This window comes from Lonchura striata, chromosome 2, assembly GCF_046129695.1.
Source record: "Lonchura striata isolate bLonStr1 chromosome 2, bLonStr1.mat, whole genome shotgun sequence".
In the NCBI taxonomy this organism is placed as follows: domain Eukaryota; kingdom Metazoa; phylum Chordata; class Aves; order Passeriformes; family Estrildidae; genus Lonchura; species Lonchura striata.
Genome location: NC_134604.1, coordinates 39,396,704 through 39,409,045, shown reverse-complemented (window position 1 = coordinate 39,409,045; position 12,342 = coordinate 39,396,704). Strand labels below are relative to the sequence as shown.

At 40.8% G+C, this 12,342-nt stretch overlaps 1 protein-coding gene across 1 annotated transcript in view; it reads right to left on the bottom strand.

The window, feature by feature from the left end:
* Positions 1-11,757, bottom strand: part of HEPHL1 (hephaestin like 1) — a 31,286-nt gene extending 19,529 nt beyond the window's left edge. Inside the window, exons 1-4 of the mRNA XM_077790864.1 lie at positions 11,588-11,757; positions 3,409-3,653; positions 2,414-2,626; positions 458-637 (exon numbers count right to left, since the gene is read on the bottom strand). Of these exons, the coding sequence (XP_077646990.1) occupies positions 458-637; positions 2,414-2,626; positions 3,409-3,653; positions 11,588-11,757 (808 nt within the window). The remainder of the gene's footprint in view (positions 1-457; positions 638-2,413; positions 2,627-3,408; positions 3,654-11,587) is intronic.
* Positions 11,758-12,342: the final 585 nt, after the last annotated feature.

Here is a 12,342-nt window from a genome sequence, read left to right as displayed (position 1 = left end):
AAATACTTTATTTCCTAGGCTCCCTGGAGCAAACAAAATATACAGGAATATCTGGAATTAATTTCTTACACCAAATGTCCAAATAACACAAAGTTCCATTGGCCAATGTATCTCTGAAGGGCAGCAGTGGTTATACCAGCCAGCCCATTCTTTCAATACACACACCTCAAATTGCTTTGCAGCTTTCTTTGCTCTTTTCACAGCTGGACAAAAATCTGTTGCCTAAGATAAAATGCTAAACAAATGTCAGAGCTGGGCATGAAAGCCAAATCGCCTTTGTGCAAGTGTCATGCTGTTTTTAGGGAGAGGATTTTATCAACAGAGTAGTTCAACATTCTGACCCATTCCTTGCTGACACAGATAAAGGAGAGACATCACAGGAGACAGAAAGTCCTAATGAATTGAAAAGAGCCTGGTTACTGCTGTAGGTCACCATTTACTCAAAAGTCCTTCTCACCATGCATTCGGTTGCTGGTCTGGAAACCTTCATCCTCTTTGTTAACTGTGTCTGGTTCTAAGCAGAAGGTGTTTATATTCTCATCGAGGTACCAGCTGAAGTTTTCATCTACAATGCTAAACATCAGGGCAAAAGCATTAGCAGCACCAGTCCTTTCTATTGTGATGTCATCTGCAGTTCCTAAATCGCAAACAAAAAGGAAAGTGATAAAAAAAGCCTGGGACCAGATTGAATCTAAATATGACAATAATCTTGGCACACTTGAGGAGATACAGTTCTTTGCCCACAGTCTGCAGGGCAGGATGAATTTCACCTAATTTTGCTCTTCTAAGGCATTTTGGCCCCCCTCCAATAGACTTTGAACAGATGAGTGCCTCCAGAAGGCAAAGCTAAGCTAAGTCAAGCTGATATTTCAGCATGTCTTTGGCCTGACATGAGCACAAGTACCTGCCAATATCTGTTGTCCCATTTCCCCACTCTTTGGCCCTCTGCATCTAACCCTGTCCCTTAGTCAGTGTCAGATAACATCTGTGTTCCTGCACAGTGAGCCAGTGATCTGGATCTATCCAGAAACCAGTGACTCATGGGGTTTTATGACAAGGAATTAAGGAGTAATGAATGAGTGGTAGCCTGCATTTCTGTTGCACTGAAATGAATGCTGAACTATACCCCCCAGAGTGGCCCTCTGAATGTGGCTCACTCTCCACAGACTGACAAGGAATCCACGAGAGTTATCTAGGACTAGATACTTAAATTTTAAAAGGCTGAAGACAGGATGAACAAAATTTATTCCAGCTAAGTTCAACATCTCCATCCCTGTATCTATTTGGGGAGCAACCTGAGACCCTAGGACTGGTGATACTGATGAGTCTGTTGTTATCCTCTGGTGGGTGTAGACTTCATTCCAATCAGTCTATCTCTGATCCCATGAAAACTTTCCCTTCCTCTGCCTTCTCCAGGGGGAAACTCAGAGTCTTGCTCTCAGCCCTGTGTCCACCACCACCAGCTGGAGGACTACATCATGTAGATATCCTCCATCATGACTTCAAGGCCAAACATGGAGATAATCTGGTCTTTCAGGCTAGGATTGTTTGGAATATGCTGTCTCCTAGCTTCATATGTTATCTTGTAGTTATCAGCTCAGTGTCACATACTCAGTTCTGTGGATTTCAAAGGCTCTTAAGGAGAATTTAAGTCTGAGATATTTTAATTGTGTGAGTTAAGCTGGAAACCAGGCCTTTCTTTTCCACATTGAAGTCTTTCTCTTCTTCATATATAGAACCTATTTCACTTAGAAGTACTGCATATGAGATCAAGGCTGATTTTTTACTCTAGGAGTTACTGAAAAGAGGTGGCAGAGTTACATGTGCCCAGGGGGACAGGTGGCAGTGGCTCAGCTGATAGAGAAGGCTGGTTCATATATCTCCAGCACAACATTAGCAGACTATAAAATACACAGGAGAGGCTGTTCTGTGCACATCCCCACAAGGTTGTAAGATATAACTTGTAAACAAAAATAAATGAATACTCTCTATGTGGAAAAATTACAAAGACTGGGCTTTCAAATATGTAAATGCTACTGCCAAATTCACCCACCCAGCTCTAATTTGTTTTCCTGAGCAATAAATCCTTTGTTCATCCTGAAATTTTCTCAGTTTGGGAATACTTGTTTTTGGTCTTGGTCACGATAGGATGGTCACTGAGCATGCTGCAGTCCCTCCACCAGCCGAGACAAATCTATCGTGAAGCCAAAGGGGAGCAGGAAGGGGGTTGTCCCAGAGCTACAATACCTACCCTGGGATGCTCCTGGAATGGCCCATCTATTCCTTGCCCCTTTTTATGGGCTATGTAGGGATAGACTCTAGACCATCATGTTTAAACCTGTAAGCAAAAATGACTGTTAAGATGCCAAGCTTGGCAGAGGGTCTTGCTCTATCAGTGTTTCTAGCTCAGTACCTTTTTTACACACCAGCAGAGGCCCAATTAAACCAGATGCAATATCTCTTGGTGTGTCAATGTGAGAATGGTAAATCCAAGTCAAGCAGTTTGAGTCTGCCAAAGTCGGGGAATAATCTTTCCTTACTGGCCATGTGTATGTGTAATTTCCACCGGGAACAACAAAGTCGTCCTCTTTGCTTTTACCACCAGTTCCATCAGGATAAAGTGCTCCTAATATATAAAAAGGAAAAAGAAAGACTTTAGTCATACCCTAGTTGTTTTTGTTAAATAAATGGGTCATTTATTCTATTTTAACTTGCATTTATAAAATAATAGCAGCATTCACAAATACAGAATCATTGAGAAACTTTGAAAAAACTCCTAATTTCTATCAATCTCTCCACAAATATATTGAGAGTTAAAATCAATTTTTTTATTGGTAGATAAACCTTTAAAAATGCATTATCAGGCTCTATTTCTTCCTAGTCTCTTCACTCTTATCAGTCATCTAGAATTTTGTCATCTAACAGTGTGTATTTTTTCACAGGAAACTGATGAGAATACTGACTGTAGGCACATCCACAGAATCCTCTAACAAAAATACACATGCATAGGTCTGGGATTCTGAAAATTAGATCATGTCTGTTATAGGCTAAAAGAGAGGAGAACATTTAGTTGCAAGAACTCCATCTATTTAAATAGACTAGAGGCAGAAGGAAGGAGGGAAGATGTTTTGGTGGGTTATGATTCAGAAAAATAATTCAGGCAAAAAGTCCCATCTAACCTGTTTCAGTACTGGGTTTATCCCAGGTGTTGAAAGTTTGTGGCAAAAAGTTTTGAGATGAGGCTGTTCCTGGTTTTAGTCATCAGCTGCAATTACTGATGAGTTTATGAGAGGGTGATCTAAAGTCCTCTGATGTCAATGTCAATAACAATAAATACTGGGACAGACTTGTAGCCATGATATTAGTTACTCCAGGGAAAAAGAGAGGAAAAGCCAAGCCAGATTTTACCTTCAGAATCCTTGTCATAGAAGACCCCATGTGGGTGCACAGAGTATGGGCGGGAAGCAAAGTTTTTCAGATGGATGATAAAGACATCCTCTTCTTCTGCCTTCAGGACTGGGCCAAGGAACCCCAGCCATGCTGCTTTGGGGATCTCCTGGGAGTAAGTGTCATCTGTGAATTGCCTAAAAATAGCCTTTTTGTACACACGTCCTATCCGGTTGGCTCCTCTTGTTGCATACACTCTTGCAAACCTAGCGTTGGGAAGGGAAAATTTGAGAGACAGTAAACCTGTCTTAAGAACAGATCAAATAACTGGTGCTTGCAGTGCAAATAAATAGTTCCCTGGGACACACCTCATGGCTGGTGGAATTGAGTTAAAGCTCAGGAGTACATCAGGACAGGACTAGCAGGGTCCAAGCCCCTTTATGTACAGTAACAACCATCCCACTTTCAGGTCTGGTCTTTAGCACAGTTGCTCCAAGCCTTCATAGAGGACCAGCCATTCAAACCTCAGCCTGCTCAATTTTAACAGCTTCTCCCTCGTTTGAAGGTTTGAAACCTCACCTCTGAAAGCATGACTATTCAGACGGAAAATAAAACGAAATTAAGATTTTTCAAAGCCAGTAAGAGAGATTCTAATCAACCAGATCAACTCCCTGGAAGAGTAGCATTAAATGTATTTTGCATGAAATGCATAACTTCCACATTCCAGAGTCTATGTTTATAGCAACTTCAAGTGATGGAGAACCCACCATATGGTCAGTGGTTAACACATTATGACTTTTAAGCACCTGCTCCCTTCAAAGCCTAAATTGCATTCGCAGTCTAATAGCATCCAGCTCCACACTCCAACCACTGGTTCTAGTCAAGTTCTCTCTCAGATCAAAGGAGCCACATACCATCAAAAACTTCTTTTCTATGCAGGCACTTGCATAAGATTTAATTAATTGACTAAATTGCCTCCTACCCTTCTGGACAAACATTGACACTCTTCATGCCACAAATCTTATGCAAAGCTCTCTTTTTGAAAGCAAGTATTTTTCTATCTCTGTTGAAGTCTGAACACAAGAACTCACACAATAGGCAAGTAACATTACACCTAGGGCCACAGTTGCTCCCAGTCAGTATTTCTTACATAACTGGGAATCAGTTTTGCCCTTTTAACCATATCATACTGATGACCCATGTTCATCCTATCTGTGATGATATAAAATCCATTTTTTAATTCTCTCCATGTTATAGCTGGTAAATATCCCCAATTATATCACTTCATCCCTAATTATAACACTCGATGAAGGCAAAAATTAAACCCTTTGCTACATAGCAAGCAAGGGATTGTATGGCCAATTTCAACATAATTGACCATGAGCTATTCTGTGCCCTGAAGATTGATTGAACTTTCATGCTTCCTAAAAAATTCATTAAAAAGTGAACTAAATTTTCCTGAAGTATCACTGGCAGAAATAAATTAATTTCATATTTATTGTGGGGTTTTTGACTGGTGAGTTCACTTGCTTCACAAATTTTGTTTAGATTCTTTTGTGAAGTGCAAGCAACTGAAGTGATGGATATCACATAAGTTGAAAGGCATGATTTGCTTTAAGTTCTTCACCAAAACATCCAGTTCTCCCTCTACCCAAACCTTTCTATGATTCTGTGATTTCTATGACACCATAATAAACAACATCTCCCACCTGTGGTCATTACACCCCCACGATCACTGTCTAAAACAGATCCCTGAAGTTGTCCAGATATAAAAGCCTCCAAAAAGTACACTTTTTCATTTGAAATGTGCAGTTTATATGAAGACACAAGTTTTGGTAGCAATTAAAACATTGTCAATTATATTGCTGGGACAGAAACAGTAGGGTAGAATTGGGGGGAAGAGGCAGAAGCTTCTCATTCTGCTCCTTCACAGAATAGCATATGCTGGATAAATACACCCCAAAAGAAGGGTTAAGGAATGAGTTGCCAGGAAATCTGGATTTTCAGTGAATTAGCAGGTGTCTGTAGTCTGTGGACATAGCAAGACCTGTCAAGTCACATCACATTCACCAAGAAGATACCTTCTATTGCCTGGGGGAAGAGCTGCTACCAGAGTGTTTACCAAGAGTAGGAGGTGGTGTCAGTAAGAGTGCAGTGTAAATGTACATTTCCTTACCTCATGGCAATGTATTCACATGGCTATCCCTAATTCAAATTATGAATTGATTTTTTTAATAGTTTATAAGAAATTTTCTGTAGAAAAATATCAAATCAATTATTTTCAGAAAGTCCCTCTTTTCATGAGATATTTTTCATCAGGTTTTTTTTTCCACTTTCACCAGCCACTAAATATTTTGGTGCAATGGCACCATGCTTTTGCCATGATGACTGTATCTTTATGTCCAGACAACATTGCACACTCTTTCATAACATTTCTGGGATACACTTCTTTTCTGAAGAAGGAGAATTGTACCCCAGAAAAATTAACTTTTTAGTCAGGCTTTGTTAAATGCTTCACATGACCCTAGCTCCTTTAAATGCATAGACTGTGATCCCAAAATCCAGTTAGTTATCAAAGTTCAAGAAATTGCCATAAGAAAACCCTCTAGGCTTAGGCAGTGCCTAAAGCTATGCTATAATATCTGTATCTGTACTTGCCTTCTGCTTAAAGCCATCTAGAAGTCAGGAAAAGTCTTTTAGTGGCAGCTTTCTAAAAGGAGGACTGTTCAAATGGGTGCAATGGCTATCAGCTGCAGCCAGACACAGTGTAGGTGATGCTCTGTCTGTACAGAGATGTATTTTCAGCACATCCTTTTGGTTGCCCTCAGTATCTGAAAACAGAGCACTTAGGTTGTGAGTCCTGGTGGCTTTTTGATGCTTCTGTCTGAACCTCTTCCACCTTTCTGATCTTGTGCAGATGTAAGAACTGCTCCTCTAAATTTTAACTATTTCCCTCTATCTCAGTTGTCAGCTTGCATAAAGTCTGCCTTCATGTGCATAAAGTCATGGTGCTCAGATAGCCTTTCTTCCTACAGTAAAGGAGAATACTCCATCCTCTGGGGTAGTACCCATGCAAACTTCCTAAATTCCTTTTCATCTTCTGTGGTCATGCCAGTCTCGAGGCTACATATAGAGATAAGCAGGTTTGCAAATTGGCATTAAAAGTCTTGTTCTGACTGAGAACGACATGCAAATCCTGCCTTTATTTCTGTGTCTGATTTCATTTTGGTGCTTGACCCCTCTCAGCACTTCCAAAGCTCCAAGAAAAGTTGGAAATGCACCTGAGTGGAACAGGGAATTATTAACAGGGAATTAACTCTAGTTCTTTAAAGTAAGTGTAAGCATAATTATAGAAATCCAGTTCCCTGCAATGACAAGCAATACAAATCTTCCACAGAAAGAGTAAAACAAGAGTGTCGTGTATATTCTACTTCAAATCAAAACTAGACATGCAAACAATCTGACATTTCCAGGTAGATCCATGTGTGAAGCGTAATTTCTACACCCATTTCTTTTATCACACAGAAGATGTGTTTTGCCACAATTTTTACTGGGTTTGTGTTACCTTTGATCTGAAGGCTACAACATAACACAGGTTATGTTTTCCAAGTGGTGCTTGCATGAGCACTGTGTTACAGTGAGCAGAAAGAAATGGGAAGATGCCTTGTGCATAGACAAGTAAACAGCTCTTCAGTAGTCTGGAGACAGATACTCACAGATAAAATTTCAAAGCCTCTTGAGTTTGTTTGCTGCTGTAATCACCACTGAGTGCCAAAAAACAGCACTCAGAATAACTACTAGATGTGGAGTCCCAAATTTTCTCCTGTGGTTAACTTTCTCGCTAGCTACTGTATAGTCCTGGGTGCAAATGCACGCAAATGCAAAATTTATTTTTATTTATTGTTGTTCCATTAAAGTCCCATTGACTTTACACTCATAACCATTTAAACAACCATCTTTATGGGTTTATTCCCTAAAATCTGTAGATGGTGAAACCTTCCTTATTCTCCACACTCTTTACATACCCTGTGTTTGGGTTTATAACCATTTTATTTCCTCAAAGGTCCTGATTTTTCCCGTGGCTAAAATAAGCCAGGGCAGTGCCAGGATAGGGCTCCAGACTGACACAATTGTTTTAACCCCTGGGTCACGTAACCTGTTCAAGGTAACTCTCCAAGAAACCATTACTCCCAACTCATTTTTTTAAATGGCGCCCTAACCACAAGGCGTCAAACAACAAAGCTGAGTGTCCTCAAAAGACAGAGACACAAAGCCCTCAAAGGATGTTTTTAGGCTTTTTCTGACCCACATGAGCCACAGAGGTCAATAAAATCCATGAAATCTTAGATGAGGCTCTGAGGTGTCACTGGTGTGGTTTGATGGCTTCCCTCCTACAATAAACTTGCCCCCAAAGTCAGTAACAAAGCTCCTCTCAGGCTTCATTAGAGGCAGGATTTCACCTCAAATACCCTTTTGATGTTGACCCTTCCCACAATGATCATCTCTGCTGTTACAATTGCGTTATTTGGCCTCATAATGACTCAGCCATTAGTGTAGCATCTGTGACGACAGTTTCACCATCATTTCTCTGGGTGGGATCTCCTCACAGGCAAATTGCACAAACTGTGTTCAATGCTGTGCTAACAAAAAACACCAGTTAGTGTTGGTGGGTGAAAGACTTGGCCCAGATAAATAAATGTAGGATTGGTGCCCTAAAGAGAAGGGATGAGCTGCTCCATCAGGCAAAACTTACTAACATCTACCACCAGCAGAGCAAGATTTAAGAGTCCATCATATAAACTCGTATCAAAGTAATTTCAAGGGATTGTCAACTAAACTTTTATCCTGAGGGCTGAGCTACAGTGGGGAAACAATGACTGATGGATGTCAAACCATGACACCTAGATACTATTCTCCTCTTGAAGGGCCATTTTCCATGCGGCCATTACAGAAAGCAGAAAACATCCAAACATAACCTCCTGCAGCAGCAATACCCATGCTCAAACTCACAAAATGTCACAGGGATCTGCAGCACATCCAGCAGCACCGACAGCACTTGCACCCTGTGTGTCTAGTCCAGCATGGTTTGATGCACCATTTATGTCAGGTGGGAAGGGACGCTGATCCCCTTCACAGCTCGCCTATGCTGTAATCTGGACCTATGATTTCCAAAGCCCTGTGTGCTCCAGAAAATGTAAGTTACATTTCTGAAGGGAGAACAGAGAGTGAAATGTTTTAGTTTTACTCACAACACTCCAAAATTTGAGAATTAGTAGAACAGCTTGAGGTGTCGAGCTTAGACAAGACAAAGGGAAGAGGTGAACAGACTCATTAGTCTTTTTGCTTTAAAATTACTGATGTCCAGCAAGATACCTGTGCAAGCAGCAGGCTGGCTCTGGAGCACTGCAATAAGACAAGGCATAATAAAAATAATCATCCTAGCAGAATAATTCTGCTAAGACAGGGCTCATTTGGGCTAATCAGCTCTGATGAGAGGCAGTCTGTTCAGCTCACACCCAGGCAGGTTCTGATGCAGCACTAGGATTCCTGACTCCAGAGGCAGCTCGCTCAGCACCAGCACAGCAGGAACTGAGCATCATAGTTGTGTCTGGTGCCAGAATCTGCTCACCTGGTTTCTAGCCCTATGCTTCAGCTACCAAAGCCCACTTTATCCTCTTTACTACTAAAAATGAAAGGCTGAGGAAGATATTCTTGACTTTGGCAAGCAACATTGAAAATCGTCTCTTAAATGTTACTATCTGATCCAGGTAATGTAACACTTTCCATTGCATACTTGCTAACTCAGGATTTTCATTAAGTACTGAGGAATAAGTGTTTTTGATTATATCTCTGTGGGCTAGCTGGAATCAAAGGGAACATTCCTTTTTGTGTACGCACCAATTCTTTTAAAGATAATCGGCTTGTCTGCAACCTCTTTATCTTCACTTCCTTCTCAATACAGCTGGGACAGTGCCCCATCAGATGGGTGCTGTGAGGATGCTCCGCAAGGTGAGAAGTGCTTGGCTCAGCCAGCCTGAGTGTTGCTGCTTGCAGAACAGACATGGCTCGAAAGGCATTCCAGTCCCTACCTGGAAACTGATCCTTAAACTTTGCTTATGGAACTACATTTTTTATAATATCCGTAGGAACCAATTCATTAGCTGAAAAGTAGCCCATTATTATACTGTTTTAAATTTACATTGGAGATTATCCTAAAGAGCTGAATAGTCAAAATAGCTATTTCTGGTTCACTATTTAACCCACATACTTATGAAGATACTATTATTCCAGAATACAGCACTTTACACAACTCAATACAATTTAAAAATGGAGTAAAATAACAAAAATCACTTAATTATTTTGAATCTAGGGAATTCGTGGGAAACATCTCCCCAGCTTTGAATGTGTACTCTAGATGAAAATCCTCTGTGGGTAAACCTTTTGTAATTAGCATTCTGTAATTATTACATTGCCATGATGACTGAAGACATAAAGTATCTTCCATCCCTGTGTTGCCAATTAGTAAAAAAAATTGCATTTATGTCACAAACTTAAATGTGCCACTTGATGTTCATGGAGCACAAAGTGCACACAGCCTCAAAAGTACAATTTACAGAACAGATTCCAATCTCTCTGTGGTATCTCTCTATTGAATGCCTCTCCACTGAAGTGGATTTATAAGTAGCTGCTCTTCAGTTAATGCTGAACTACTCTGTAGTGAGAGATCTTCTAGTTTATTGGCTGGAGAAAGTTATCCTCTGCTATAAAGACTAGGACAGTGAGAAATTCAGGTATTTAATATAAATTAGGAATAATTTTGCCAGTAAAGCTTTTTTCCATGGGCTGAGAACTTAATTCTACCTATAAATGTAATACCTATTGACCTGGACGCCATCTGGGACTTCTAGCTATTAAAAGCTTAAGCATAAATTTGTGTTGAAAAATAAAACTCTTTCTCACCTCCTTCTTGTGACAAAACAGTTTCTTTTATTAAATTCATCTGAGAGTGATTCTGAAATTACTTACCACTAGAGACATGTCCAGACTTGCTTGGGATTTCCTGAAAAGTCAGAATGTTCATTTTCATTTCTAGCTTCTGGGACTCAGCATCTAGCTCCCAATGAGCCTCCAAAGCTGGTACAGAGACCAGGATCTCCTTACTTCTTCCAGTTCCCACAATCCCAAGCCTAGACACTGAGGAGGGATCCCCAAAATAACTCTAGTGTGTCAAAAATATCAATGCAATGTTAAAAATATTCCTACACATTTGAATCCCATCATGTAAGAAGCAATGGTTTTAAACAAAATGAGAGTCAATTCAGATGTAAGAAAAAAGTTTTTAACAATGAAGGTGGTAAAACCAGCACACATTGTCCAGAGAGTTGGTGGATGTTCCATCCTTGGAAGCATTCAAACTAAGCTTGGATGTGCCTCTGAGCAACCTGACCTAATTGAAGATGACCCTGACCATGGCAGGGAAGGTGAACAAGAGGACCTTTAGAAGTCCCCTCCAACCCAAATCATTCTTTAGACAGGCACCAGGCATCGGAGCCACCTCCATCCAACATCCTGGCCAGCTCTCCTGCTCTGGGAGGAACACACAGACATGCCCCCAGCCGTGTGGGCATGCAAACATACACCTGTTTCACTGGCCAAGGCACAATTCATCACAGCACTCACCTGCACTCCCCACTTTCAGAGACCACCAGGAATTCTGTCTGACCATTCACTCTTGTGTATCTAAGCACATATCTATACACATTTCCAAAATGGAAGTCCTCACAGTTGTATAGATTGCATGGATATAAGGACTTGTGTCCCATTCGTAGGTACTATACACATCTGAATTTCATAATATCTTACCAAGTTTCCCAAATTTTATCAGGGAAAATACTTTAAATTATGTAATATGCCAGTAAATTTGAGCCCACACTTGATGCTTTTTTGACAAATATCAGTTCATTAACATCCTCTTCAAATGCATGCTAGATATCACCTTTCTTAATCAACCATAATGGAAGAGAAATCAATCGAAGTCTACTCTTGCCTTGAAACTGAATTCTCACCTATGACAACATCATCAGAATAAAGAGAAGGAAAAGGCCATCTTAAGACATTTGCAGCAGAATCACCACATTAACCAACTTTGTTTCGGAGTTGTTGGTACATCTCCTGCTTATCAAAGCCCCCAGTCACTTACTTGTCCTCCAAGAGGCTTTGCCCTGTGATCAGATTTTTCCCAGAAGGTGCATAGTCCCAGTTCTCCTCCACAATCCCAAGGTAGTAAGTTCTGGTCTTTGCTTCCACCAGCGCCCACAGCCAGAGGAAGCCCAGGGCGCGGAGGCGGCCACGGCGCTGCGCGGGAGGCATTTGTGGTGGTGATGCGAGGCTGGCACGGGCAGGCAGCAGCAGGATGCACCACAGGGAGCTCACCCCTCCCTCCCTCCCTCCCAGCTCTCAACAAGTAATAAATAAGGAAGGGACAGAGCAAAGCTCCTCCTTTCCAGCAGGTTAGGACTGGGATAGGTAGAGAGCCAGGCTATGCAGAGCAGGGAGAAGGTTGCTGTCATGGCAGGACCTTTGCCAATCCTTTGGTTAGTGAGTAAATTACTCACTTACCTGTCCAGGCTAGAGCCAGTTGGTAGTTTTTAGAAGTCTGGATGCTTTTTAGTCCTTCTTTTTCCAGTCTAGGTGATATGATATACTGGGACAGAGGACGGGTTAGTGTTTTTGACATCCTTGTAAAAACCCTGTTTAATTTTTTTTTTTTTATTTTAACTTCTTGATCATGACTGAGAATTCTAGAAATAGCATCTTGTTGCCTTATTTTTTCTTTTTAATGACATAACACTAAGGTATAATCCAGCATTATCAGAAAGAGCAAAAGAATTGGCCAGTACCTCTCGTAATTTTCTTATCTATCTATTTATTAAGACTGCAATTGATTTGAATATA